This window comes from Didymella exigua (genome assembly GCF_010094145.1).
Source record: "Didymella exigua CBS 183.55 unplaced genomic scaffold M421scaffold_38, whole genome shotgun sequence".
NCBI lineage: Eukaryota > Fungi > Ascomycota > Dothideomycetes > Pleosporales > Didymellaceae > Didymella > Didymella exigua.
In genome coordinates, this window is record NW_022984812.1 from 164,454 (window position 1) to 191,389 (window position 26,936).

The window sequence follows — 26,936 nt, forward strand, 5'->3', positions numbered from 1 at the left end:
GGAGGTATTATCCCGGGAAGCTGGGAGAAGCGTTGAGGTCGGTGGGTGACGACAGATGGCTGAGGACTATACGCATCTGATTTGTATGCAGCCAAACGCAAATGCTATTACGACTAGATTACTTGACGAAAAGCCCTAATTATGGATATGTGCAACAATATCTTCTCGCTAACATCTAATTACTTGGTAAACATGTCCTGCGGCCACGAACGTTGGGTTGGCGTGGAGGGCTTAATGCATCCGCTGCAGCCGAAGGAATACTCGTAAGATCCAGAATACGGCAGGAACACTTCTGAGCTCTTGCTGCTGCTTCTAGAGTCTTTCTTCTACCTTTTGAACGTATTTGTGTAAGGTTTTGAGAGTCGTGAGTTGGTGTCCTGCGCTCTGTTTCTGTCTTGCATTCGTCGATTGCTTTACACACGGCAGCCCCTCCTTTTATCCCACTCCTTCTTCTTTCTCCCTCGAAGCATAGCGTTCTGCATATCAAGCTTCTGTTCAAGAATTCTTGTCTTCTTCAGGTCACGTTCAGTGCTCGTGAAGCTTCTTATTCTGTCCTATAAGCGTCATGTGCATCCTGTCGTGCATCTGCCTCTGCCGTTAACGAAGGACTCCACTATCTCGCGACATCATGCAGCTCCAGATAGTGTGCGCACGAAGACTAGACCTTCTGTCTGCCCTTCGGCTTCGCATTCCTTGTGGGAGCCTCTTCGGCGCCCTGGAGATGGTGTGACTCTTGAGACGAAACACCAGATGTAGGGTGGCAATCGAGACGTGTCTGACCACTACTATATGTTCCTCCCCCTCTCTCACTTCAGTCTTCGTCATTTAATGCATCAGCAAAGATAGGTCTCAGATGCTTCGCCCACGCATTGCGAAAAAAGATTAAAAAAATTTGGACATTGTAGCGAGGCATCATAGCAGTTCTCATTTTGTTTTCTACCATGTCGAGCTTTTTAGCTTGCTATAATGGCCCGGCGTTCATACAGCGGCTCATCCACCTCAGAAGCTGGCATCGAAGTCTCAGTCGCCGCCGTGCTCGTACCTGAAGTCACACTCGACGCCGTATTCCACCTCGCGAGGCTCTCTGAAGTAGAAGACGTTCTCGAAAGCGCATAGATAGACTCGTAATGTGGCGCAAACTCTCTCGATGGCTCTCTTGGTGTGTACATTGGCAGCGGCTCCGCTTCCTCGCCCTCCTCAAACGGCGGCGATGATAATGAGCAAGGTGGCCGAGGCAGGATTTCCAGAGGCGCGTTGTGTCGCACTGTGAAATGCTGGTCTCCAAATCTGATGCCAACTGTTATGCTCATCATGTAGCGTCGAGTGATTGTGTAGGTTTTGAAGGTGGGGATGCATTCGGCGTCATTGACGAGTCTGAAGTTCGTTGTCAGGTTCTGGGTCTTGTTGAAAGGAACGGCTCTATTCATGTTGGTTTTAGCGATGCAGTTGACGTGCTTTGAGACGACGTCTTCGGGCTGGGTGAGTGTGTGGCCACACATTGTCGTCGAGTATGTTGAGATTGTGAGAGAAAGTGAGTCAATTGTGCATTCTGCTTGTGCTTCGTTCATGCGGTCTCGGCTGTTCAGGAGGCACATTGATAATGGGATATGCTGACCAGGGACGATCTTTTCTGGGTAGAAGATCGTAGGTACAATGCTCGGCGGCTTATTGGACGACCTCCGTAGGACCTTGTCGACTGTTGACCGACTTTCGTTGCTTCTGGATGGCTTCCATGTCTGACCGTAAAGCACACTGGCGGTCAGGTTAGGCTCTCTGGGCAGATTCTCGCGCGATGTGGGTCGATACTGAAGCATCTGCTTCACCTTCCGTGCGCCTTTCGATCCGCCCAAAACGAGTCGTGCCTGAACAAAGTAGGATATTTGGGCGGCACCTCCTGGGATACTGGTCTCGAGCTGAAAAGAGGGCGGCAGTGGATGCGGCTCCCGCAGGTAGTGGGCACCGCGTGAGAGTCGTTTGTACGATTGCTGAGTCGTCTGAGGAAATGTGAAATCGAATGCCCATGAGTACTTGTTCGGATTGAGAGTGGACCGCGGTACAACTTCGCGTTCGCAATTGAAGAATCGTATCCGCTCCTCGAACTCCTTTCGTGCATACGAATCCTTGGATGGTCGTGTTGTCTTTGTAATGCAGCTGCCGACGAATATGAGTTTAAAGGACTCGATGTGCTCCTGCTCTTCTGCCACAAATGACACCCTCCCTGTAACCTTGTCACCTCGTCTATACACCTTGTTGCAATCACCATCGATCAGGATACGAAGTGTCGGTACGGCCATGTTGGATGTATTCGCTAGACTGGAGATCAGCGGCGCAGGGACCGACCTAAGATATAAAGATCTCAAGGTACTGCAACGTTTCGCCCAGCGATCAGGCACGCGGCAATTATTGGTCCTGTCCGGGTTGGGAGAACGTTAGCTGGGGTGGTAGTCGGCGCCAAGAAATATGGGAGTCCTGGGCATGCAGCGGGAGAAGAGATACGGAAAGGTCAAAGAACACTAAGTCTTGGACAGAGGCGGAGCAGATATGTAGTTGTTCGTCGATCATCTCTCGTTGCGTTGTGTTGCTCAATTTGACGACATCCTGAGAGCATCACAGAGCCAAAGAGATGTGTGAAAGTATGACCTTCGAGCATGCATTACCCAGTACTGCTGGAGCCTCGTGTTGTACAAGGCATCGCGGCAGCTGAGAGCGGTCACAGAGTCGGTCCTCGCAACTCCCAACTCCGGACTGGCACGCCACTCTAGTCACTCCTACTAGCTGATAGTAGTTAACAGTCCGGACTATGTCTTCCTCTTGGTATGCTCCCGCCAAAGACGTGCTCTTTGATGAGCAGCCAAGGAGCCTGGCCAGGAGTCTGGAGCAAGCCACACTAGCGACCCCAGGATCCCCCGCGATGCGCGATAAGGCTGGGATTTGAGTGTTGCGATGCGATCACAAGTGCTCATATGTACCCTTAAGTGATCCAAGGTTCGATCTCATCATATTAAACCGCCATGAGAGCTGCGACGAGTGGCAGGCCTGTAGAACACGTTCATGTCCACAAGCCGAAAGCTCACTTGTGCTCACAGAGGGGTAGCAAGCGCGCTGAATGAGCCACGTTCCGCAATGGTGCCCAGGCTTCGGAGAGGGACTGCATTGATGCATTTTACAACACCGCCTTGGCTGGCGCCCAAGATGTCCACGCGGACCGACTCGCCAGGGAACAAATCGTTGGTTGCGAAGGCCCGCCGCGTATGTCAGCTTGGCAGCCACCCCGCCGCGGGGCTCGCGTCGAGCTTCATTGGAGAAATCAACGAAACGCTCAGCCAGTGAGTTGATCCTAGAGGCCAAGTCGGCCGTGGAGTGTGGAGAACCGAAATCCGGAGAGTTAAAAACGGTGGGTCGAGCTTGGAGCAAGTGGCTAGGTATCGATTATTGTAGGCAGGTCAATAACGAATCTCCAGTCTGGTCGACTGGGAACGATCGTAGTTGATTGATGCGCAGCTCGAGATCCCTCTGCGAAGATTTACACCTCGTATATTTTGGCTCACAAAACTGGTTCTCAGGTGTGACGGGCAAAAGGAACGATACATGTCGCGCCAGATGTACTTGCCAATTCAGTAACACCGGTCACAGATAAGATATTTCGTGTCGAGTCTTGATTTTTTACGGTCCACATTTGTGCAAACATAGCAGCCACTGATGGCTCAAAGTGCACACGACTTCGCGTCATGAACGAGTCGCCAAGTGCGCGCGACGCGTGAAGGCGCGTCGGTCTAGTAAATGTCGGCGCACCGACACCCTCACCAACACCTTCGCATATGACCCCTCGCCGGTGACGCCACTACCTCCACCTCCACACAACACACACAATGCCGCCACGTAGAAGTAATCCACCTGCAGCGCCAGTCGCAGAAGTAGAACCAGTACCTCAAGCAGCCCCTTCACCAGCAGCAGACGCAGAAGCAGAAGCAGGGGCAGAAGCAGGAGCAGAAGCAGAAGCAGCTTTAGAGCCAGCTTTAGAGCCAGCAGAAGCCTCGCCACCTTCACCGATACCCCAAAAGATCTACAAAGAGCCCAAACCCCCGAAGCCGCGAGAAGATGACACCCTAAGCGTCGAAGACCTCAACCTGCCCAAATCCATAGTCCAGCGCCTCGCAAAAGGCGTCCTACCACCTAACACCCAGATTCACAAAGATGCGCTCCTCGCCATGTCGAAAGGCGCAACCGTATTCGTAAACTACCTCACATCTGCGTACGCTCCCCAGAGCACCAGAACCTGCGCGCACTGCTAACGCTCCCCAGCGCCGCAGAAGAAGCCCTACGCAGCGGGCGCAAATCGGTAATGCCAAACGACGTATTCGCCGCGATGCGGGAGCTCGAATTCGAGTTCATGCTGCCCCGCCTCGAGGCGGAGGTCAGCAAGTTCACGAGCATACAGGCGGACAAGCGCAACACGTATCGCAAGAAGATCCGCGACGAAAAGAGGGCGAAGAACGACCCCGACGGTGTGTCGGTGATGACGAATGGGGAGACGAGCTTTATGAGCGTGGGCACAGCTGGGGTAGATGGTGAAGAGCCGCGCGCGAAGAAGGCGAGGTTGGATGGTGAGGTGGAGGGCAGTGATGACGAGGGCGTGGATGAGGCGCAGGATGTTGAGGATGAAGAGGTGGAGGAGGACGAGATTGTTGAGGATGAGGCGCCGGAGGACGACTTGAAGGAGGATCCGCTCGAGGACAAAGAGGACAAGGAGGAGGATGACGAGATGGCGGATGATAGCGACTAGGTTCACGGATGCGCTGGTTTGGTACGCAACGAGCATGCATGTGTATCGGCGTTTGGCTCAGGGCATGTGAACACAGATCAAAGCGTGCCGAGGCATCTCAGAGAGCTCTGTAAGAATGCAAAACATCACGAATATGTGAAGCATTAAGGTCATCATTCGTATTATTTCGGCCGCGTGTGAGCTCACAGGCCTCCTCGGCGTTCCGTTGCAGCGCATCTTCTAGGCCATCAATGAGCCATAGTACGAAGCTTTGTGCATATAGCGCGATTGCCCTGCTGTCGCCGCTCTGCGCATGGTATTGTAAAAACCATCGAAGACCGATTTTTGTTGGAGCTCGCGTAATGTTAGTTGTTTCTGAGCGGGTCTTGTAGAGGGTGGCCTTCAGTCCTTCAGCGCGTGAACTTTGCCACAACGCTCTCGTCGAGAGGGTCGCCGTAGCGAGCTGATACAGTCAGTGGAAAATCAACAAGCTTGTCAAGCAACAAACGCACTCTTGATCTGCGAGCCCTTGTCGATGATGTTGTCTAGCGCCCTCATCTCATCCTCCCTCGCCCTCTGATTCTTCCACTCAAACCCTGGCTGATCCTCCGCCTTCGACCACTGATATCCAGTCTCGGGATCTGTATTCATGACGCCGGTTTCGTTGGCAGTTATAGCTGGGTTCAACGACAAAGGTCGCTTGCCATTCTCGTTCACGTTCGAGGCGATTGTTGCTGTGAAGCTGTCGCCGCGGGGTAGGTTGGCGGGGCCCTGGGAGTTTGGCGGTGAGAGCTCGGAGCCTGTGCCAAGTGCGTGTGAAGCTGGATTGCGTGGTGTAGAAGGAAGCGCCTCATCTGGGAACATCTCGTCGTCGTCTGCGGCCATATCTGGCGAGGAGTGCATGGTCGAGTCTTGGTCTGAATCTGGGGTTAGCAGGCGCGCTCGTTTGGCCATGTTTGGCAGTGGGTGAGAGATAATTCGATCTCTCACTTACCTGACATTTTGACTGCTTTTGTGCTTTGTCAGTGGACTCTAGCAGGCAGCGGTGAAGGAGCGGTTGAACGCGTTATCTGTGAAAGGCAGTAGTATGTCATAGCTCCAGGGAGGGAAGCCGCGGCTCACTAGCCTTCCCGTGCTAAGCGGCAGTAGCGCCCGAATGTTCGATGTTCCATGCGCCTCGTGGCTCCGCATTTCTTCACACCCCTCCATGTGCCGCAGCGACTCCAAGGCTCTAGACTTTAGACTGTCTGCGAGCTACCGAAAGAGATTATACAGTCCCTAGTCCGCGACAATGTCTGCAAAGAAAGGCGCACTGGCCGACGCCTGGGACGAAGACTGGGAGTCGCTTGCAGATGTACAATTCTTACACCTGTGTACACAGATGGGTACTAACTTTGCACAGAAGGTAGAAGTGAAGCCAGAACCTACTGAGCCCGTGAAGCTTTCCAAAGCTGAACGAAGAGCGCAACACGCTCAACTTAACCGCGAGATATGGGAGTCTGCGTCAGTCTACCCCTCACAGCATTCTATACGCCAATATTGACTGTACTCGACAGCGAGAACCCAACACCTGTGTTTCTCCAAGCCCGCGGTCCGCCTATACAGCCCACCTTTAAGCCCGCCGTTACGGTCCTTGCCCGCAAACCTACACCTCAAGTGTTGTCTCGAAATAGCGGTGTGGCCGGGCTGAGCCTCGAAGATGACGACGATGACAGCGAAGAAGAACGGCAAAAGAAAGCAGCGGCAGTTTTTGAGGAGCGAAAGGTCCGCGCAGCGAAGGAGCGCGCCGAGAAGGAGCGCAAGTACGCCGAAGCACGAGAGCGCATTTTTGGCTCGCCAGCGGCCTCAGGCGAGTCGTGCAGTAATTCGCTGAGTAAGCCCACCAGAGGGAAGGGGAAGAGTCGCGGCGGAAGGGAGAGCCAGCCGAGATCGAGCAACGAGCAGTCACCTGCACGAGCGACAGCACCGAGCGGACGCCAACTGTTCGATGCGTCATATACGCCCAAACCTGGATCTATATACGTACAAAGGAGAGAAGATGGAAGTAGCCGCCCAGGTAGTCGCCCAGATACGCCAAGCCTGCAAGAGAAACCTATTCGAGAACCCAGAGGACCGGCAAGAGGTGGAGGTCGAGGTTTTGCAGGCAGAGGCAATCATGGTGCATTGGCTGGTCCTTCATGAGTATCCTGTAGTGGATCTACGTGACGGAAACCCCTCCCAGTCTGCCGTCTCATGCACAGATCATTGCAATGTTCGGGTATTGAATAGACTGAAAGCCCATGCAAAGCTGCGGTGACCTGAATCGGACGCATCGCAGGAGTAGCAACGAGGCAGCAGTGATATCTTGTCGAGCCCCGTGGTAGATGCTGCTTTATGAGCTAGCGCCGAAGCTGCAATACTAGCACGTACCGTATTATGAGAAAGTGCTGCAGTTGTCATAGTGGGAGATAGATAAAGGGACAAGCTTCTGTTGGTCCTTGGAGCATGAGGCGCCCCAGTAAACCCGGGTTTAGAAGAGGCACCCGGGACATCGAAAGAACTACTGGGTCAAGCAGGGAGGCCATAGATGGTTGCCACGATTACTCTGTTGGAAAGTTCAAGTAGCCAGGTAACACTTCATCGTCTTCCTAGTCACTGCAACTCTATGCGTAAATGTTTCAGATGATGTTTCTTGTTTCTTCATACTCTTAATTGTAATTCCGTGGATTGCGGTAGTCTCTGAGTTGTGGCAAGATCTTTGTTTTCATGCGCAGCAGAGGTGTTGCACAACGAAAGATCCCCAGAAGCTTTGCAATTGAGTGCATGCAAGCTTCTGCAGATCGAGAGAGTCATCATGTAACCTTTTCTGTATTTACTCTGCAATGAACATACAATGTGTGTGATGAAACCTGTGCGCAAACGACTTACAACACTTAGGACCTGAATAATGCAAAGTCTCTAAGTCCTGCTCACCGTCTGCAGATGAAGTGACCGATTTAGAGGCTTAAGTCTTTTTCACGCCGCGGTACTGAAAACAAGCCGAGATTCACAAGAGAAGGACTGCACACATCAGTTGCATCGCCAGTGTTGGCAATGATGGCAGCTAGCGCCAAGATTACACGAGTTGTCGCTCAAGCATTCGCACTAGTAATGTTAGAACTTAGGAGCAGATGACATGTTCAATTTGATGCCACTTACACATTGCCAGCGGTAAATATCATAGCCAGTATTTCCGGTCACGACCGCATACACATCGCAACTACCACCAGACCTAGAGTATGGCACAGGCTCAGACAGTTTTATTGGTCTGGTGGCCCATTTCACGTTTCTCAATGACACATAATCGGATGTACTGTGCAAAGAGTAATCAGTGCTGAGGTTGCCGACATAGTCTTCAGGACCATCAACATCAGCCACATCCTCGGGATCTCTGGCCGTTCGAGTGAACCGGACACCACAGGGAGCACTTTCAGATTATGGTCAGTGAGTCTAATAGTCAGGGAATACACTCTACTACAAGGCGAGACCATCGTCTAAGCACGGTGAGACTTTGGATGAGCCACAGTGCGCGATGGAGCACTTCAATCCATTTGCATATGGCGTGGTCACCATGATTACCATCGTTATGGTCATCCTAGATAGTAAAGATGAGGTGGAATTGTACACTTCACACAACCTGGACGTCTTGCAAAGCTCATAGTTTCCTGCAATGACATGTCGAGAGCCCGGGCCCTCTTTGAACTTGTACTTGAAGATAGCATCGAGCATACCGTAGTCGTATTAGGACCGTTCAGGGAATTTGCGCCCTAGCGCACCCTCGACTAGAACAGGTATTTGGAAGTTGGCGTATCGGACTTCTGGGGCAGGAAGAGCAGCTTGAATCGCAAGCGCAACTGTGTAAATCTGCTGCGTACAGACACTGTCTTCATGAGTGAGTGAACGAAAGGATCTTAGTCAAAAACACATTGCAACATACCAGACTCGTGCTATCGTTGTCCCGAATAGCTCCCAGGATGTCTTGCGCTCATTGAATACGAACGTGTGCAATCCACTAGCCATAGTCTGCACATTCCGCAACACCGCTGCCTGTGGCAGTATGTTCCCAGAGATGCTGGTGAGGAAGCTGTGAGCGGAAGCTAGCTATTTACGACCTTCAGCGTGGTGAGCTTCGGCAGTCTTTCGAGCCAGCTTCATTCATTCAAAGCCACCCTCTGCGAGCAGGATGTTGATTGTGCCGATGCGTACACTCAGGTAGTGCTGCAGCCGTTCGATATCGTTGTGCTGCGCGAACGTCCATTTCAGCCTATCTTTGGTCTTCTCCAACAGGCCAGCACTGCTACGAAGTTCTAAGGAGTCCTCAAAGTCGCCGACCTTTGCTAGAAATTCTTTCAGGGTGTACCGTATCGGCAGCTTAGAACTGCGAACTTAACGGAGTCAACTTTGGACGATCCTGGTAAACCTTTACCGAGTTTGTCGAGACTTTGCAGGGCGGACTGGAGTCTTTGAAGTTCCCGTATGAGCTCTTGGTACCCTGCTTTTGCGCCACCGACAGTCTGTAGGCAGCCAATGATGTCGTGGATCAGCTTACCAACAGCGATGAACAGCAACGCCGAAACTCATTTCAGCGGAGTGCAGAAGTGGGAAGAGGTAGAAATGCAGTCAAGAATATTTCTCGGGGCTATAAGATGAGGCATGGGCAGTACAGCTGCTGGAAAAACGCCTGCCGCTCAGCCTTGCACGGTTCTGGCGAATTATGCTGAGGATTAGGCTTGTTCACCAGGCTGACATGTGCATGCTTTCGAGCAAAGCCAGCTCATTCCCCTTCAGCCACACAAGTCGTTAATTGGCTCAGCCTCCCTGCGATGATCAGTATGTTCAACCCCCATAGATGTGGGTCAACAACGCTCAGTATTTTCGCGTCAAACCAGAGGATGCTTACTTTGCACTATCCTGTGGCAGATCTACTCCAAATCCACGCAATATGATACAACCAAATATACACAGCTCTTGCTATCTGGCTCATGCCTTGATCGAGAAATCACTTGCATCGTCGCTCTGCACCACCTTCATCGTCCTCCTCTGTTCCCAGAACTGCGTTGCAGACATCTTCTCGTTATCTGCTTTCTGTCGCAACGCCTCCTCCTCCTTCTGCAGCTCCTCTGGTGTAAGTGGTTTACCTTCCAACCTTTTCTGCACAATACTCCTCGGCATCGGGGGCTCCTTCTTCATCAAGAGTGTCTTCACTTGCTCTCGTAACGACTTGGCCTTCTCTCTCCTTTCCTCTGGCGTGACGATTCCGTTCATCATGGCCACCTCACCCATCTGAGATTTCTGCTCTCCAATACCCCACGCCTTCTTGTCTGCGGGCAGCTCGGGCCATACGAAGGGCTGCTCCATCTCAACTGTCATGTACTTCTTCGAGTCTGGTCGGAACCAATGGCGCGCTTGGGATGTTGTGTCGCGGATGGGCATTTGCTTGACATAGGAGCGAATGTTGTAGCATTTGACGTTGTAGGCGTGGTAGAGATAGTCGCGCAGGTCGTACTTGGAAAAGTCGAGCGGAACGAGGAAGCGCGCGTGGTATGGAGACAGGCCAGGTGCGCGCACCATTGCGACCGTGAATTTAGGACTGCACGCACAGTCAGTACCCAAACGTGAGAGCAATGAGAACTACTGCGCGACATACAGGAAGATCTTCTTGTTGCCAAAAGCAATGAGCTTCTTCGAGATTGGTACGGCGTCCATGGGGGGCTTTATCGATCGCACGAGGGTTTAATGGGAGATTTCGACTACGCGACGGCTCTCTGAGCAAGGATCGAGGCAGCGAGATGGTCGACAACTCCTGCGCGGCGATGTGGAGCGTTATGATTGATGTCCAGAAAATCGCGGAGTTCTTGCACCTCCGCGTCTTGGCGCCCGAAGAACCAACAACAGCCGGTTCGCTCGCCTTCACCCATTACGCACCAATGCGATACAATTTGTTGTTCATATCATAGTCTGCCTACAAGTAGGACTAGGGCTGCTAGCTGATTACTGGCGAGTTTCTTTGCCACGAGGATGTACTTACCCGGATGGAGGGTTCTTACTAGTAACTACACGAGTCTCGATGTCACCTCTTGTTGCATGAAGCAACTCGAAAGACGAACATCTCAGCTCATTAGAGCTGATCAATGTTTTATCCGGGGAACTAGTCATTTGCCGCGGCAGGATGAGTAATTTTAGACGTGTATGCGGCTTGCCGTCACGCCAGTTGTTTGCCAACTGTATTTAGCAGGCCTACTTTGAGGAACTAATGTATGTATATTTTGCCTCCTTTTTGGCTGTTACACCAACTGTCCGTCTCTAGTGGGACATTCAGTCAGTGTATCGCCATAATCTCACCCCACAAACTTCAGTCCTCTTAAGGTCCTCTCATACTGGCGTATCTATTCAGTCTCGCCATCCGTTCTCCTTCCCTCTCAAGTCCGACAAGTCTCATGTGCGAGCGCCCGTCTCACACATCGCGGAAGGTACACACTTGCTATCATCTTCCATTTTAGCTCAGTGTCAAATTGACCCTCTTCATTTGATAAAAGTTGAGCCAAACGGCGAGCTGGCGACTATTTTCCTCGCCTCACGTTACTGGACTCATTCACTCATCCCGGTTTTGCGTTCACCTCGACTTCACCACAGCTTCTCGGCTGTGCCTCAACCCACACACCACTCAACATTGCCTCACCAAAATTCATCGAGTGACCCTGTACCGCCTGACCGAGTGCATCGCTCGGCATGGGAGAACCTGCAGAACGACTTCGGTCGTTCACATGGCCCAACGACATCGAGGAGTCTGCTCTCAGGCAAAAGAAGGTCAGCCAAACAATTCCGGTACATACGGAGTTTCGACGCCCAACTCACAGAAGAGAGATCGCCACGCTCGTCAATAGTATCTACAAGGACACGGGCGGTATCGTGGCAGCTCACTGGGACCAAAAAGAGATCAAGCGCTTCGACGTGTTTGTTGGTGCGGGGTCCAAGAGTGCTGTTTCTGCCGTCAACAAGTGGATCGCAAGGGGTGACGAGAAGAGTATAGATGCGGCAGCATGGGCCAAGCTGCCTGCCTTCAATCACGCGCAGTGGTACCAGGAAGAGCTGGAGCGCCAGGAAGAGGAAAGACTGGAGCTGTTCCTCGAACCAGAGCCTGAAGAGCAGGAGGGTGAGCATGTGCGAGTGAAGGTAAGTATGTATCAGCGGATGGTTCTCAATCGTTGCTGACGAACAGATCAGATCTTTGTTAGCTGGCCCGACGAGCTTCTCGACTACGAGATCACACCCCGAGCTGCATTCGGAAACGAGCTGCAAGCCTTGAACGACATCAGGAAACAAGATCAGGTCTGGATCACTCTTCTGCCAAGTCACATAATCCAGATCAGTGGCTACGACATCCTCAATTGTGAAGTAGCGGAAGTTCACTACAAGACTATGGTTGAGAGGATCCGCACTGAGAAGTGTAACGTCCAGCAAGCGACAAACTTCATCCTGGATGAACGAGAAGGCATCGAGATCATGCTCCTTAGAGCTGAAGATTGGTGGCCAGACCGCAGCGATTCGGTGGTTCCGCGTTTGCTGCCATCTCCAATAATGTATGAGCCTGGAAGCTTTCGCGAAGATGGTGTCGACGACATTTCACTAGTTGAAATTCGGGACCCTATCAGGCGTGCGCTTGAGATAGCAAGCTACAAGAAGGGGTCATATGACTTCGTAGTCCGCCTCGGCTGCATCGCTCTCGATTCACAGAAGATGGGACAGGAGCATATTGGCAAGAAATATGGCAAAGAGAAATTCATCAAGTCCATCAACGGTAAGGTTGACTTGGGGCCCAAGAGATGGTCTGTGAATCGCCTATTATATTGACTGTTACTGACAATGTAGGCTTCTTGACAATGTACTTGGGACGCAACTTTATCACCGACTCGTTGCTTCTAATGAGCTCCTTCAACCGATCAAGTCTGCTGGGTACTGGGGTACTATGCCTGCCACCTTAGAGAAGACATGCCCAGTCTTGCGGACATGGTGGATTTTCAGAGATCCCAACAGTTTCCAAAAGCAAACGTTACCACCTGCACGCAACGTTGGCAGACCAACGCCCATACAGCAGGCTTCGCCGGCAGCAGTAGCCAGCGCACCGAGCAGCCTGATAGTGGTCCAGATCGATTGGACTGACGATGGAGAAGGCTCCTACGATAAGACTGAGACCAAGTTCTTCAGGCTTGAGTCTGGCAAACGCGCTCCAAAGATGAATATGGAAATCAACTTGTTGGAGCTGGGAGAGTGAGTATTTTATCAATTGAAAGTCACCAGAGCTAACTAACATCTTCCAGGTCAAGGGCATGGTCGTTTACTTTGGAGTCCATGACTTTGGTCTCGCGCTCGACTGTACCCCCGGTCCTCACGGGCTTCGCGCAACGAACAACTATGAAGCAGGGCTATGATTTGACTTCGACGCAGAGCTTCGCCGAATGGGACCGAAGCCCCAGTGTTATGTCGTTACTGATGACTCGGCGCACTGAGAAGATCTACTCGTTCGGTGTCCAGGATACATGTTACAAGGCAGAATTAACAGCTATGTGGTATCCCAGCCAGTCTCTTCCATGCTGGGGCCTCGCCGTGCGTCATACCGAATGGGCGACTCATCTTGCCGAGCTCGAACGACTGCCGACCGGGCACCAGGCCAATTGGGGCGACACCATCGCGATCTTCTTACCGGAAGACGGCGGCTCTTCGATCCGGTCTGAGGAAAACGGCGACTTCGACGTTGATGGACTGAACCTCAACGATGGCGTGGAGAGGCCGCAACGAAGCTTGTCTCGTGAGGGTATCCGTAGCTTGGTAAACGTTCTGCTGCAGCTTTCTGAGATCGTCAGTTCGGTCACGCTGGGTAAGAGGGAGTCCAAAGCTGAGGCGGGGCCGGACTTTCGCAACTAGTGAACCATGAAGGGCTGAGTACCTCCAGGCTGGAATGAGCGCGGACAAGAGGTCAGAAAGCCGCGAAGCGGTAAACTAATAATAGTTGATGGTACATTCGCTCGTTCGTCTCTGGGAGGCGCATGGCCATAAATCGATTTCTAAGATCATGCCGAAGTTTTCACATGCATGCAACCTGAGCCGAATCCTTCTTTTTCCCTTTAACGAAACGCTGTCATCATCTTCTCTTGTACTGGGTGGTGGCTAAATGGGCGTTCGTCGTGCAGCGAGCACTGGTTTTCTGAACTCACGTAGGCCTCGCCGAATCTCGATGCCTCCTTGGCGCGGAAACTTTATCCAGTCTTGCCTTTCTCCTGCTCTTGCGCATTCATAACCTTCAATCTTATGACCTCCTCGACCACTCTGACGTTCTGCGCCTTCGAGTTGACCACACCCTCCAGGTCCTTCAAGCTATCCTGCAGATCCTTGACCTTCCTCTCATAAAAGTCCTTCGCACCAAGAATATCCTTCTCGACAAAGAAGCCAGTGCCTACGTCGACCAGCACGTGCTCATGGTCCGTCAACTTTCCAGGTACGTAAAGCGAACTCGTGAGCGGCACGAGCAAGGTCTTTTCGGCTGTAGAAGCAGATATGCCTGTATCGATCGAAGCCAGACAGTCGCGGAATTTTGCTTGTGCGGTACGTAGCGATTGGAACGAGGTTGTCAGGTGCTCGAGTTCGCGGTCAAGTTGGGTTTTCAGCTCTTGGAGCTGCGGGACGGGGAGTTGTGTGACGTCGACTATACAAGATCAGGAAGGAGACATAATACATGCAACTGTAGACTCACTCTGGCCGGAGCCTGGCTGACCCTGTTTCGAGGCCATGTTGTGTTGTGTAGTTTTTGGCGCTGTCAATTGACGTGGATGTTTAGTACGGCAGCTTCTGGCGGGGCTGCAGTTCAATGTGGGGAACATCTACACGTGCCGACGCGCTTCTCCAAAGCTTCTCTAAACACGTTGTCTCGCACACTCTCTCATATGTCAGGAATTTGCCGTGTACTCCCCAAAGTACCTTACGTACGCTGCTACTCGTCCTCTACGCACTTTACACGAACTCAATGCCTCGACTGCGATGGCAACAACGACATCAAGGGCTTCGACGCGAACAAGCCCACGATCTTCAAGAAGAGCTTCACTAGCCTGCCTGCCATATCGAAATGGTTCACACCTTCCACAACTAACTCACAAGCATATGGAATCAATACATCTTACCTAGAGCAGCATGCCTCGTCTACAGTCCCCTTGGAGCTCACACGTTCCTTCCCAAACGCGCCGCCAACGTTCGAACGCTTCGAAGCTCCCATCTCGCTCCTCCTTGCTCACATGAGCGGCCCTCCAACTCCAAATCTACACATGTACCTCGCGCAACACTCTCTCGCCGACCTGCCAGCCGTCCTGCAAGCTGATCTCCCCACGCCGGCGCTCCTGACCAAGCTCGGCCGCGGTGACATCTACGCCTCGAGTGTGTGGCTGGGCAGACCGCCAACACGTACGCCGCTTCACCGCGACCCAAATCCGAATCTATTCGTACAATTGGCCGGTCAGAAAGTCATCAGATTATTCAGGCCTGAGATTGGGCGTGCATTGTACGAGAGAGCAAAGCTGAGAGCAGGTGGAGGCGGTAGAGCCAATATGAGAGGAGAAGAGATGATGGTTGGAGATGAAATGCAGGCTCTTGAGGAAGCTGTGTGGGACAGTCAGGATGAAGCTGTAGAGGGCGTGGAGGCTCAGTTATCTGTTGGTGATGGTCTGCATATTCCGCTGGGCTGGTGGCATGCGGTCCGAGGGACCGGCGAGGGCGCAAATTGTTCTGTACGTGAATGTATCCACACGAGGTATCTGAGCTAACGTGGTGCAGGCCAACTGGTGGTTTCGATGAACGCCCTGTGTTGGTATAGAACAGCACGGTCTCCTCCACCTGGCAACGTCGATGCCTCTCCAGCCGAACAGGAACCAACTAATCCGGGGCCAGCGCATCTCGACCTGCGATGCGGTCGCTGCACGTGCTTTGATTACTGCACATCAGATTCGGCTATGATCATGACGAATCAATACCTTCGATCTCTCGCATCGGCGAACTTGCCTGATATTCCCTAGAAGATAACTACCTCCACAAGCACGCTGGCGGCGGACACAAGACGAATGGCGGGTCTGCCAACGCAAATCCTTCTTGTAGGCCCTGGCCTCAACCCTACTGCTCGCTCCGGCTTCCTCATCTGTCATGAAAGGCCACGAGGCCAAAGCTCGTACGATGCGAACTCCACGTGCGTAACTGCAGGCTGTCTTAGCCCCAGACTCAACATCAATAAAGTTCGAGCCCCCATGCAATTATCAGCAACAGCGTTTGCAGGGTCAGGGACAAGGATAGGACCCAGGAATTTCAACACGGCACGCGCACTCACGCACTCACGTGTGAGTATCTCACGCGTCACTACGGGAAACTTAAATCGTTAAACCCACCGTTCATAATTGCGGCCAGCTGCTCAGTGAATTACATAGCTCAATTGTAAAATGCCTCCACAGCGAAAATAATCGGTTTCATCCAGAACGCGTTCTCGCAGGTCTCTGTACCTTCACGCCGTGCATCTTTGTACGGGACGCGGCACGGCACCCAGCGCCGGTTCCTTCTGCTCACTGCAACGTGCTCAGACCCTCCCCAAGTCAACCTAGAGCACGCCCGAACCAAGTATCGAATACCGCTACTGTTCCGATAGATGTACACGAGCTTATACCAAGCAAACACACAAGCCCGCTGCTGACTTGCGCTCGCAGTGTAAGTGGCCGGTTCTCAACACCGAGAATGTGCAATTCATTGACTCCGCGCCACGGAATATTTGCAATGATTATCTCCCGAATTGCCGAATCACCTGATCCCATAACCTATGCTGGCATATCCTCAGGCCCGGACTAATTCACCGTTCACTCCCTGACATCAAGACAAAACGCAATGGAAGTGGTGCCCGGGCCGTTGCGTAGAAACGCTTGCATCGAAGCATCGAAGCAACTTCGCAGCGAAGCACTGGAGGCTGCCGCTCCTCACGACAACGGGTCTGATTGGCACGGCGCCAGCCGAGCGCATCCCAGGGCCACGCTCCAATTAATCTGCAAACTCTAATCGCATGCGAGATCTGAGCTAGGCATCGGATCTGCCGATTCGAGCGGGCCTGACTGATGTGCATGCCTGGATCGTTTTGCTAAGACATAAGCGCAAGTTGCTTGCAGGATTCGCGTGGGTCGACTTGCCTCTAGTGACCCAACACGCGCGTCTTGCATCGAGCATTACCAGCTTACGCGCAATCTCCAAGCTCTGTCTTCGTCTTTCGGGGCCGAGGAAACACAGTGTCACGCCGGGAGGCAAGGGCCGGGCCTGGCGGGTCTGAGGAATGCGTTTGCGCGCCCTGTCCCTGCAGTTGCAGTACCGGGACCGGAGAGGCGGTATTGCTGAAGTAGGACGTGTGTTGCGCTGTGTTGCGGCGAAGCACGACGTGAGGCCGGCATCGAGGCCGTGTGGTACAGTGCGATGACGCGCAGGCGCCCATGTCGAGGAGGAGTTGCATGCAGAGGAAGGCGGAGGATCTTGGTCTCGAGCGCAACGTTTGGTATTAATATTACGGAAAAGGAGGAAACTGTCCTACGCCCTCCCAGTCTACTTCACCGTAGCCATGCATTGTCCACATCCATCAACTTCGCTCATCCAAGTCTCGTATTTCCTATATGTGCCCTACCGCTATCCAATCGCATGCGCAAGCACCAACGCCACAGCATGAAACATACGAGGTGATTGAAATGGGGAATCTTGTGCAAAACCGGGTATTCCAACTGTACCGCCAATGGAACGGATGGGGGATAACTATGTATTGAAACGACAAAATCAATCTGTATTCGAAGTGAAGAGAAGAAATGGCATAACGAAGCGCCGACGATGCAAGACCCCAAGCTTGTCGATGTACCCCGCAATTTCATGCAATGTGAACAAATGTAAACATGCACTGAGATACCGAAAATGGTTCGCTCGAGGCGAAATGAAGAACCATGGGGACAGATGATGCTGACCGCAATGCATTATGCGTGCTGATGATGTTGCAAATGATATCCGTTATGGCATTGTGATCGTACTTCCTCCTCCAACGGGTGAGTAGATATTCGTCTTCGTCGAAAGCGTGCGATGCGTGTGGAGCGGAGTGGTACCGGCTAAGAATGCTGGCATTGTAGGTAGGAACATGGGCGACAACATATTGGAAAAATCAGCGGTAGCTGTGCGGTATGTGCGTAGCCCAAGAGAGGTGGCCCATCGACGCAGGTATGCTATCTGCGTCTATCTGCGTCGTGGTCGGCATCGTTTGGGATCATGGCTGGATGTCCTCGTGAGGCAACGTGCAGTTCCAACCCCTCAAGACGTCCGGCATACCTGTGCAGCTGCTGTCCCAAGACAGCCGACAGCCGCGTCCTCAGTGCAGCAGACAACCGTTGCGGAGATGGCACTGCAGGTGACTGACCAGGCTTCTAGTATGACTGCCATCCTTGCTGGGATTGAGGCTGACTCATGCCGTACATGCCAGGCTGTTGGCCAGCGCCACTCTGGTGCTGCATGAACTGGTGGGGGCTCGGACTAGGCTGGTAAGGATTCTGATCCATGTTGGAGAACCCAGTGCTTCCCATAGCGTTCATGGTTTGATATTGCTGGATTGGCGTACCGTGCAACGAGCCACTGCTCTGGGCATGATGCATCTGCGGCGACTGCTGTGGCGGCCTCTGGGCATACTGTTGCATGTTGTGCTGCTGCGACAGTGGCGATGGCTGCGGTGGTCCACCCTGCCACATGTTGGAAGGAGCGTAGCCTTGGCCTGGGTGCTGCACTCCTGGAAGCATACCACTTGAGCCCATCCCTGGCGACATACCCTGTGGTAGACCAAGGCTTGGGGGACGACGATGCATCTGGTTCGGTACGGGAGTGTGCTGCTGGGCCATGGGCGAAGCAACCATGCTGTTCTGTGGCAAAGACGGCTGGCGGTAGGACTGCACGCCCATACCTTGCTGGGGCCTCTGTGGCGTCTGGGCCGGCATGCCATACTGGTTGCCAGGCATGCTAACGCTAGTAGATGGCACGCGTGGTGACTGCATAGCTTGTGAGACCTGTGGTACCTGTCCACCGTCTGCAGTCGTTGGACGTTCCAGCTGCGCAGGCGGCTCGTGGGGTCGGTTCCAAATGTCGCCCAGGTATTGCTTGCGGTTCTTGCGCTGCTGTTCAAACTGCTTGTTGATCTCGACTGTTTGGGCAGCTGCATTCAGAATCTCGCCAGATGGAGAGGGCCTCGTAGTGTCTTGGTACGGTGCGCCGGCAAGCTCGTGTCGTGGTCGCTGTACGCTGCTGTAGTCGCGAGGCTGCAGATCAGTTGTTGTGCGTTGGTTGTATGGCTCCAAGCCACCAATCGGCATACTGTGAGGCGCTGGCGTAAGACCGCCGAAGGGCTGGAGAGGGTTCGATGCAGCACCGAGGTAATCAGCGTTCGCACCTGCGAAAGCTCCTGGATGAGCAAAGGCCATGGCGCTGACGTGATTGGCTTCGGCGGCCGCAGCCTCTCTTGCTTTTGCTGCACCTGGGCGCTTCTCCCCTGCCGCGTCTTCTTCTGTGAATCCTTGCTTCCTAGCTTTGCTTTCCCAGTAGTCGTCCCGTACTCTTCTTCCGTTGACAATCAACCTGCTTCCAAACTGCCTGAACATGGACCTCGCCGTCACTATGGCGATCTGTCGCGAGCGGTACGAGTAGGGCAGAATCTCCTGGTGGATCAGGTCGTCCTTCTCAGCTTGGGTCGCAATGATCTTGTACAGCGACCTGTTCTTGTTGAAGAGGAGGTACGAGTCGCGGTAGCTGAGGACGCGTGCGCACTCGGTCGCAAGCATGAACAGTTTATCGCCGCGGTTGGGTACGAAGAAGGTGCGGCACCGGTACTCGCGGTTGTCGAGGGGATGGCCGGTTTGTGTGACTTTGCGCTCTCCAGCTTCATCGATTTCGCGAGGAAGATATTCGTCACCCTCGGGGTTCAGCTGGTCCGTGGTGTGATCGCGCACGGTCGGCAGCGCCTTGATGACCGCGGGCTTGGTCGGCGTTGATTTAGCCGAGGGCGACGCTTGCGATGGCGACGTCTGAGGGAGCGGCGAGGTCTGCAGCTGCGGTGTCTGCACCGGTGGGGCAATGCCGGCATTGTGCGCAGGGAGCGAGCCACGGGCGGGACTGCCCGCGAAGGCGACCTTGGCTGACTTGGGTGGGCGGCCGCGCTTTCGTGGTTTGCCTTCGCCTTCTGCATCAGCCGGGTCGCCACGCGGCGCGTCGCCGTAGCTGTTCTCTGGCGAGCGGCTGCGCTTCAGGCCTCGCGATTGCTGCGATGCAACGGCTGGCGGGCCAGCGAGGACTCCTGTTCGGCGTGTTAGCGACTCCATGGGTGGCAGTGCGGACGCGCGCGGCGGATGTAACACGCGCCAGTGATGGTGGCAGCGATAGCAATGAGAGCGATGGCGCAATGACCATTACGACGGGATTTCTGATATTGTCAAGCCATGGTCTCCACTTATCTCTCTCGATGAACGAATCTGAGAGTTAAAGGTCGCTCTCCGAGCGCTTTTGCAAGAGCGCCTTGTGCTGTGGCATGAGCTGGTCCAAGACACCGTCGAAGTCGTGAGTGCTATCAAGGTTGCGTTCAAAGGAGCCCAGAACGGTAGTACACTCGTCTGACTACACTCGTCTGACTGCACCAGACCACCTACTCTTGCACTCGTCGCGCATGGCAACGATGCATCAGTGTGTGCAGAGAAGTAGGCCGTTAGGATAGCTGTTTGTAGGCTGAAAAAGCCGGATTCTCGTCCACTTCTTGGCGCGCTACGAGTCTGCCGGGATGTGCGTAACTTGATCATATGACTCTGTTCCACTTTACCCTTGAGCTTGCAACCTACGAAGGCTTAGAGATGCAACTTACCCCACTTGGAGTCCTCGGGAGGAGATCATGGCGAGAAGCGAAGCTCCGTGGGATAAGACTTTGCGATGATTTGATAAAGTGTGTCGTTTCAAGATCCCGGGAGAGAGGCTCAGTGACATCTGTCTCACTTCACAAGTGGATCAGCCGTGGGCAGTGTCATTGTCCGTTCTCGGGACGTGGTCGAGATCCGTTTGGCTGCACGAGCTCAGTGGCGATGACCTTGGGTTGTACAACTCTAGCGGTGAAGTATTCTACATGATCACTCATCTCCACAAAGAACTCATGGCGTTGATGTCGACTTGAATACTGCGCAATAACAGTCCACTGCACGGGAGAAGGCAGGCATATGCTTGTAGTTGTTTCAGTGCTCCGCCGACTGAGCGAGTCACGCCGTCCAGGCGCCGCGGTGGATTCAAGGCCAATGTGAGGCGATGGCAAATTGCGGATACCTCGACACGGTGTGCAGGGATACGCAAGAGTACACCGGGCGTAGCTCTTTGACAGATACCGTACTGCAAGCTTGGCAGTCTTGTAGCCGTACAGTAATAAATGTTGTCGCCTCGTCAATCGTCGGCTTGGAATCAAGCTACTCAGAGCAGACTGGCCACAATGGGCCTCGTTCCAGCCTGCAGAGTGTGGGCTGAACTGAGCTGATTTGGAGCCTAGTTGCGAGGCTTTCACAAGGCTATGGCGCGATGCAATAGTTAGGCGGGAGCGAACCAGCGCTCGAAGTCTGCATATGACCAGTCAAAGAGCAATCATGTGGAACAGCTTTGAACTGCAACAGGGCTCTTCCAGGCTTTGAAGTGGAGTATGGCCCTAAGGAATGGCATCAGATGACCACCAACACTCCAGGCGGTCTGTAAAGACGAGGACAAGTAGCATATCGGCGCTTAGAAGGTTTCAAGTCGAGTCTGCCTGTCGAATGCCCCAGTCATTGAGGACAAGGATGCCCCGTTTGTGGTTAGTGCAAGTCAGAGCCCTGCTTGCAAAGTTAGCTCACCATGAACGGAGCTCAGCTGGACACAGTTGAGGCAGGTAGGTAAACCATGCACTCCACTGCTTCCGTACCAGGCTTGGCATGCTGTGCGTCTTAGCTCTTGCCAGTGAAGTCGACGATTTTGTGATGTGGATCTGTCTTGTCAGATCTCACTGTCATGTTGATGCATTAAAGCTGGGACTGCCTACAGTCCAGAAAAATCCTTTGACCTCCAGAAATCCATACTGCCGTAAACGCCATGCAAATGCCACGTTGCTCTCCTGGGAGGTGCGATGGGTAATCGTAAAGACTAAGTTGTCCCGAATTGCCCATTCTCGAAGTGTCTGTCAAAGACGCGCGCTCTGAGGCCCGTCTGAGGCTTACTTGCGGCCAGGTGCTAGACCAGGGACAGCGCTGAATCGCTCGTCGCGCTCAGTCTTGAAGAGCAGTTGACACCAGAACTCCTTATTGTCGTCGTCGAACCAGGTCCAGAACTTGCCTTCCCTCCTGTCCACTTCACGTGCCTGCAGCTTGACAGCAACTGTCTCGTACGGCTCACCGGCGACGATGAAGTACTGGTAGTTTGGGTCAGGCTCTTCGATCTTCTGTTCGTATGCGCTCATGAACCGGACACGTGGAATGGTGCCTGTAGTGATATCTGGAAACTGGAACTGGAATAGAAGGCCGTTCTGACGGGTGATGGGGTCGCGAACTTTTGTTATCCGGTATCCGGGGCGGCCGATCTTGATCACATTCTTTCTTACTTGCACGCCAGCAAGCAAACCCTGCTGTCCTACATCATCCTTCTTTCCCTCTCGCTGCTCTTTCGCAGCACGTCGCGCCAAGTTTGTTTGGTGCTTCCGACCTTGTGTATGCGCTAGGTATGAACCGTCGTTCTGGTGGACTGTGAGGCAAAGGCGGCATTCAAAGCTTCCAACGTGGTTCTTGAAGAAGTATGGGTCCTTGTCGAGGTCGATAGTCTCAAGCGCGAGCTTTCGAAGACGCTCTCGTCGGTCGGCATTGGTTGCTGAGCTCGAGGCGACACCACCGCCACCGAATTTGGAACCTGCGCGGTTCTGACAATGTTAGCGACCGTGTTTATTATTGTAGGAGGCAAGAAAATATACCTGGTAATCCATTGCTGTGCGTATTTAGGCGACGGTAGGTCAACGTATGCGGTCGCGTGGTAGGTAGACAGGCTGTAGAAATCCCTAAAGCTGTGAATGGGCGCAGTATGCGGTCAATGTTGTTGCGTGTAGAGGTCGAGGCGATAGCTCTAGAAATTGTGGAGGAACCACTAGCGTGGCTTAGTAAGCGCATATACTTGAGGCAAGCACGACTGCCTGCTTTCATTTGCACAAACGACTGTGGACAGTCACGTAAAGTAACGTATTCCTGAAGGCAGGAGCAACATTACATTCGCGACGGGGTGTTACTTAAGGGAAGTCTACAAGCTCTACTCAACATCGAGGCTTGCTGGCAGACTACCCCTTAGCGCAACTATGGCAACAGACATTTACATTGGCAAACGACTTTCGTTCGATGGTCAACTTTGCACAGTCCGGTTTCGTGGTTTTGTAGAAGGCACGAAAGGGGAGTGGCTAGGCGTCGAGTGGGACGATCCCACACGTGGAAAGCACTCTGGTGAACACCAAGGCCACAGATACTTCGAATGTAACGATCACCGACCCAAAGAGTGCCACTTTTTCAAGCGCTGACTCATCGCTAGGTCTAAGTAAGCACGCAACAGCAGGGTCGTTCATCAGGCCGACCCGTAAGCCGGACGCACCACGCTCTTTCGTTGAGGCATTGAGGGCAAAATATGCAGACGATGACTTCGAGGACCCAACTGTGCAGGTCGTGTTCGTTACGAAAGAGGGCGACAACGCACAGATGAAAAAATACCCAACAGCACGGTTGAACCAGCCAATACGGTTCAACGGCAAGGTTGCAGAAGAGGTCGGCTTTGATAAGATCAGAAAACAGCTCGCGCAGCTAGAGGAGCTCAGATATGTCATTCTGGACGGTCTGCGAATGTGGAAACCTGAGGTGAGGCAGAGCGCGAGATCAAAGGATGAGCCAGAGTGGCCTCAAGCACACACGGACATCAAAGATGCGTGCCCAAAGACCTACGAGCTGGATCTTAGTCGGAACCTGTTCGAAGAGTGGAGGGAAGTTGCCGCCATATGCGAACAACTGGACCGGTTAAGGAGCCTTCGAGTCGATGGGACACGGTTCAGAGACACATCACTAACTCAGGTTGAGCTCGAGCGCAGTCGCCGGATATTCGCCAATATCACGACATTAAAGCTCGAAGACGACTTACTAGCATGGGAAGATCTCGCCAACATCACACACCAGTTCTCCACCCTCACCACACTCTCGGCATCGAGCAATTTCTACTCCAGACTTACGAAACACTTCCTCAATCCAACTATCACCGACCTCACACTGGAAGAAAACCTCTTCCCCTCCTTATCAGCCCTCGAACCACTGACCAAAATGCCGAACCTCCAGCGCCTAATCCTAAAATCCAACAAAATCTTCGAAATCGGCACACAGGCACCCATATTTCCCAGCACAGTCCGAGAAGTCGATCTCTCCTTCAACGAAATAACAACATGGCCTTTCATTGAAGCACTTTCGCACGTCTTCCCCGGCCTGACAAGCCTCCGTGTCTCGCACAATCCGCTCTACGAGGCCCTCCAGTCCCCCGACGGTCGCACCCTCACCGCAGATGACGGGTACATGCTTACGCTCGCGCGACTCGGAAACCTCAAGATGCTGAACCACAGTCCGATCAGCGACAAAGAGCGCCTGAACGCTGAGAGCTACTACCTTTCACTTATCGTGAAGGAAATGCAGTTTGCGCCCGAGAGTCTGCAAGGCCAGATTCTAAATGGCCATCCAAGGTACAAGTGGCTGTGCGAAGAGTATGGAGAACCGGATCTCAAGCGCGGTGCGAATAAGGTGAATCCGAATTCGCTTGCTGCACGGCTGCTGAAGATCAGGTTCTACCTTGTGAGTGATAGCAAGGAGGTGAAGCAGGTGGAGATCCCAATGAGCTGCACAGCGTACACGGTTCTCGGTATTGTGGGTCCGCTGTTTGGTGCTGCGCCGAGCGAATGCAGGCTGGTGTGGGAGACGGGCGATTGGATGCCGGCGAAGAGGACGATGGCGGAGGTTGAAGACGGTGGCTGGGATTCTGATGGTAGCGAAGACGAAGTGGTGACAAGCAAGGTGATGCGGGAAGTTGAGATTAAGCCTGGGACGAGATCGATAGGTACCTGGATTGATGGCATGGAGGCTACTGTGAGGGTTGAGCTGAAGGATCGGCAGTGAAGGATAGTCAGAAGAAGTGGGTGCGATCGTCAACGTATGTGGTGGGATGCAAGACGGTCTATATGCTGAAAAACGCGACTCAGCCTTGCAAATGTATAGTGACAGAAAGACGCGACACGCTTCAATAGACAAGTTTCAACAAGAGGCGCTTTCTACCTCACAGGCAGCTCGGTCTTGGACTCGAAGCTGTACCTGAGCCATTCTCCAACAGCCCTCAAGCTTTCCCATCTTACGCTCTCATCTGCCTCCTGCATGAGCTCCATGACCCTGGCCTTCAAGCCGAGCTTTTCTAATTGTTGCCTCTTCTCCGGCACTTCCTTGACAAGGCATGCAACATCGTTGCAGCCAATGGCCAACACCTGCTTATCGTTCTCCCAGCTCTTAGACAAAATATCAGCAAGCTTCTTTGGCAGTTCACCCTTGTTCTCGTCCAAAATGCGGCGAGCGTTGTCGCGCCAGAAAGTGGGGTTGCGGTGGGGAGGAGACCAGCGGAGATGGCCTGACTGTAGCTCTGCGGCATACTCGTCGAAGGTTGTCTGTGTCTTTGTGTACTCCTCGAGCGTGTCTGTGAGGCTCTTGAGGTCCTCAAGGGCGTCTTCGTCGGTCAAGTGACGTGACTTCAGACTGTTCAGCAGGGCCGGAAGGCGAGCGAGGACGGCGGTGGGCAACAGTGTTTGACGGTTGGTGGTCAGCAGGTTAACAAGGGTCGAGAGCAGGAGACGGGTCGTCTTCTCCTTGGGCGACACGCGCAGAAGGCCGGTGTAAAGAAGGACGATGTCGTGCTCACTGAGATCGGTTAGCAAAAATGAGGGGATCATTCGAAGGAGAGCGTACTCTTGGAGACCATCACCGACCAGCTCGCCCTCAAAACTGAGCTGCCAAATGACGAGCAGGACATGGTACAACAGCTGCAGTCCCACGCCGCCAGACAGACCGCTGTCTCCAGCGCTACGAACGCTACCACCACTGTAAAGGGTCGACTCGCGGTCATTGCTCGACCCTGCTGCTGACCGTAGGATATCGAACAAAGGATCGAGAGTCTCCTTCCTTTGCTTCCAGAAAAAATGCCTGGCCTTCGAGCTACGAAGGACGGCAGAGAATTCCCGCACGGCAATATCCTGGAGCCCAGCATCTGACGCCTTCGCCAATGTAGAAAGGTAAGTGTATAGCTGTGGGAGGGCCTGTTCGAGCTGCGTGGTGTCCTTGGATGGTGTTACAACGGCGTGCGAGATGAGGCCAGAGAGAACCGAGGATGTCAGTAGTGGGACGGGGTCTTCATTGTTCGAGGAAGCCTTCAGCAGCGGCAGGAAGGGCTTGTACGGCGCAGGGTGCTTGATGAGGGCCGATGTGAGCGCAGGGATATCTATGTGAATATTAGCCCTCTGGATGGTGCGGTGTAGTCGCGCGACGAACTCATACCATCAATGATATCGCCCAGCAGCACCAGCATGTAGTGAATGATGTCCTGGCGTTTTGCGGCGGCCTCGAAGATGCTCTCCGACCCCTCTCCACCCAGCAGCAGCGTTACAAAGCTGCCAACATCGCCCTCGATTGTCTGCTTGCGCTGCTCCTTGCGCACTTTGTCAATTGACTTGATCTTCTTCAGGTCTTCGTCGGTGATCGTCTTGGCTCGCACGGCGCCCTCCCATGATATTGGCCGCGCACGGATGTTGTTTTGGATCGAGGTAAGATACGTCGGGGGGTCGAGCGACGACATTGTAGAGGCCTGCTTCAAGCTAGCAGCGGGAGTTGCGGTCGAAAAGCTGCGGAGCTTTGAAGATGGGGTGTTGTGCCTGGGCTATCGTGCACCGCACCAAGCTCTGGAGTCTAGAGATGACGGAGGTGTGGCTCGAGCTTTGCGCTAGTAATTGTGGGGCAAGTGAATCTGTGATATGAGTTTGATC

General features: G+C 53.3%; 11 protein-coding genes across 11 annotated transcripts; 5 read left to right on the plus strand and 6 right to left on the minus strand.

Annotated features, from left to right (window-relative positions):
• Window positions 1-953: 953 nt before the first annotated feature.
• Window positions 954-2,294, minus strand: M421DRAFT_72277 (uncharacterized protein; the record flags this gene model as incomplete). Its single annotated transcript, XM_033596858.1, has 1 exon — window positions 954-2,294. The coding sequence occupies one exon, from the start codon at window positions 2,292-2,294 to the stop codon at window positions 954-956; it is 1,341 nt and encodes a 446-aa protein (XP_033444720.1).
• A 1,575-nt stretch (window positions 2,295-3,869) lies between these two features.
• On the plus strand, window positions 3,870-4,783 carry M421DRAFT_103788 (histone-fold-containing protein; the record flags this gene model as incomplete). The annotated part of the gene is made up of 3 exons (XM_033586943.1): window positions 3,870-3,923; window positions 4,074-4,252; window positions 4,303-4,783. 3 exons carry the CDS (start codon window positions 3,870-3,872, stop codon window positions 4,781-4,783), a joined length of 714 nt encoding a protein of 237 aa, XP_033444721.1.
• A 143-nt stretch (window positions 4,784-4,926) lies between these two features.
• M421DRAFT_279392 (uncharacterized protein) lies at window positions 4,927-5,858 on the minus strand. Its single transcript, XM_033588898.1, has 3 exons — window positions 5,757-5,858; window positions 5,275-5,679; window positions 4,927-5,225 (listed from the first exon to the last, which is right to left on the minus strand). Exons 1-3 carry the CDS (start codon window positions 5,761-5,763, stop codon window positions 5,173-5,175), a joined length of 465 nt encoding a protein of 154 aa, XP_033444722.1. The 5' UTR covers window positions 5,764-5,858; the 3' UTR covers window positions 4,927-5,172.
• Window positions 5,859-6,053: 195 nt separating this feature from the next.
• On the plus strand, window positions 6,054-6,943 carry M421DRAFT_8773 (uncharacterized protein; the record flags this gene model as incomplete). The annotated part of the gene is made up of 3 exons (XM_033597609.1): window positions 6,054-6,116; window positions 6,165-6,265; window positions 6,319-6,943. 3 exons carry the CDS (start codon window positions 6,054-6,056, stop codon window positions 6,941-6,943), a joined length of 789 nt encoding a protein of 262 aa, XP_033444723.1.
• A 2,817-nt stretch (window positions 6,944-9,760) lies between these two features.
• M421DRAFT_103790 (mitochondrial ribosomal protein subunit L23) lies at window positions 9,761-10,486 on the minus strand (the record flags this gene model as incomplete). Its single annotated transcript, XM_033586944.1, has 2 exons — window positions 9,761-10,370; window positions 10,428-10,486. The coding sequence occupies 2 exons, from the start codon at window positions 10,484-10,486 to the stop codon at window positions 9,761-9,763; spliced, it is 669 nt and encodes a 222-aa protein (XP_033444724.1).
• Window positions 10,487-11,298: 812 nt separating this feature from the next.
• M421DRAFT_402226 (uncharacterized protein) lies at window positions 11,299-13,756 on the plus strand. Its single transcript, XM_033590234.1, has 4 exons — window positions 11,299-11,953; window positions 12,005-12,606; window positions 12,650-13,048; window positions 13,099-13,756. Exons 1-4 carry the CDS (start codon window positions 11,510-11,512, stop codon window positions 13,700-13,702), a joined length of 2,049 nt encoding a protein of 682 aa, XP_033444725.1. The 5' UTR covers window positions 11,299-11,509; the 3' UTR covers window positions 13,703-13,756.
• A 576-nt stretch (window positions 13,757-14,332) lies between these two features.
• Window positions 14,333-15,619, plus strand: M421DRAFT_103793 (Clavaminate synthase-like protein; the record flags this gene model as incomplete). Its single annotated transcript, XM_033586945.1, has 3 exons — window positions 14,333-14,380; window positions 14,833-15,552; window positions 15,599-15,619. The coding sequence occupies 3 exons, from the start codon at window positions 14,333-14,335 to the stop codon at window positions 15,617-15,619; spliced, it is 789 nt and encodes a 262-aa protein (XP_033444726.1).
• A 2,293-nt stretch (window positions 15,620-17,912) lies between these two features.
• Window positions 17,913-20,414, minus strand: M421DRAFT_279470 (uncharacterized protein). Its single transcript, XM_033588899.1, has one exon. The coding sequence runs from the start codon at window positions 20,176-20,178 to the stop codon at window positions 18,244-18,246; it is 1,935 nt and encodes a 644-aa protein (XP_033444727.1). The 5' UTR covers window positions 20,179-20,414; the 3' UTR covers window positions 17,913-18,243.
• A 1,493-nt stretch (window positions 20,415-21,907) lies between these two features.
• On the minus strand, window positions 21,908-22,933 carry M421DRAFT_279508 (splicing factor 3a subunit 2). Its single transcript, XM_033588900.1, has 2 exons — window positions 22,818-22,933; window positions 21,908-22,766 (listed from the first exon to the last, which is right to left on the minus strand). The coding sequence occupies exons 1-2, from the start codon at window positions 22,827-22,829 to the stop codon at window positions 22,071-22,073; spliced, it is 708 nt and encodes a 235-aa protein (XP_033444728.1). The 5' UTR covers window positions 22,830-22,933; the 3' UTR covers window positions 21,908-22,070.
• Window positions 22,934-23,192: 259 nt separating this feature from the next.
• M421DRAFT_8780 (uncharacterized protein) lies at window positions 23,193-25,032 on the plus strand (the record flags this gene model as incomplete). The annotated part of the gene is made up of 2 exons (XM_033597610.1): window positions 23,193-23,364; window positions 23,420-25,032. 2 exons carry the CDS (start codon window positions 23,193-23,195, stop codon window positions 25,030-25,032), a joined length of 1,785 nt encoding a protein of 594 aa, XP_033444729.1.
• Window positions 25,033-25,108: 76 nt separating this feature from the next.
• On the minus strand, window positions 25,109-26,860 carry M421DRAFT_279554 (vacuolar ATP synthase subunit H). Its single transcript, XM_033588901.1, has 3 exons — window positions 26,452-26,860; window positions 25,867-26,395; window positions 25,109-25,818 (listed from the first exon to the last, which is right to left on the minus strand). The coding sequence occupies exons 1-3, from the start codon at window positions 26,747-26,749 to the stop codon at window positions 25,185-25,187; spliced, it is 1,461 nt and encodes a 486-aa protein (XP_033444730.1). The 5' UTR covers window positions 26,750-26,860; the 3' UTR covers window positions 25,109-25,184.
• Window positions 26,861-26,936: the final 76 nt, after the last annotated feature.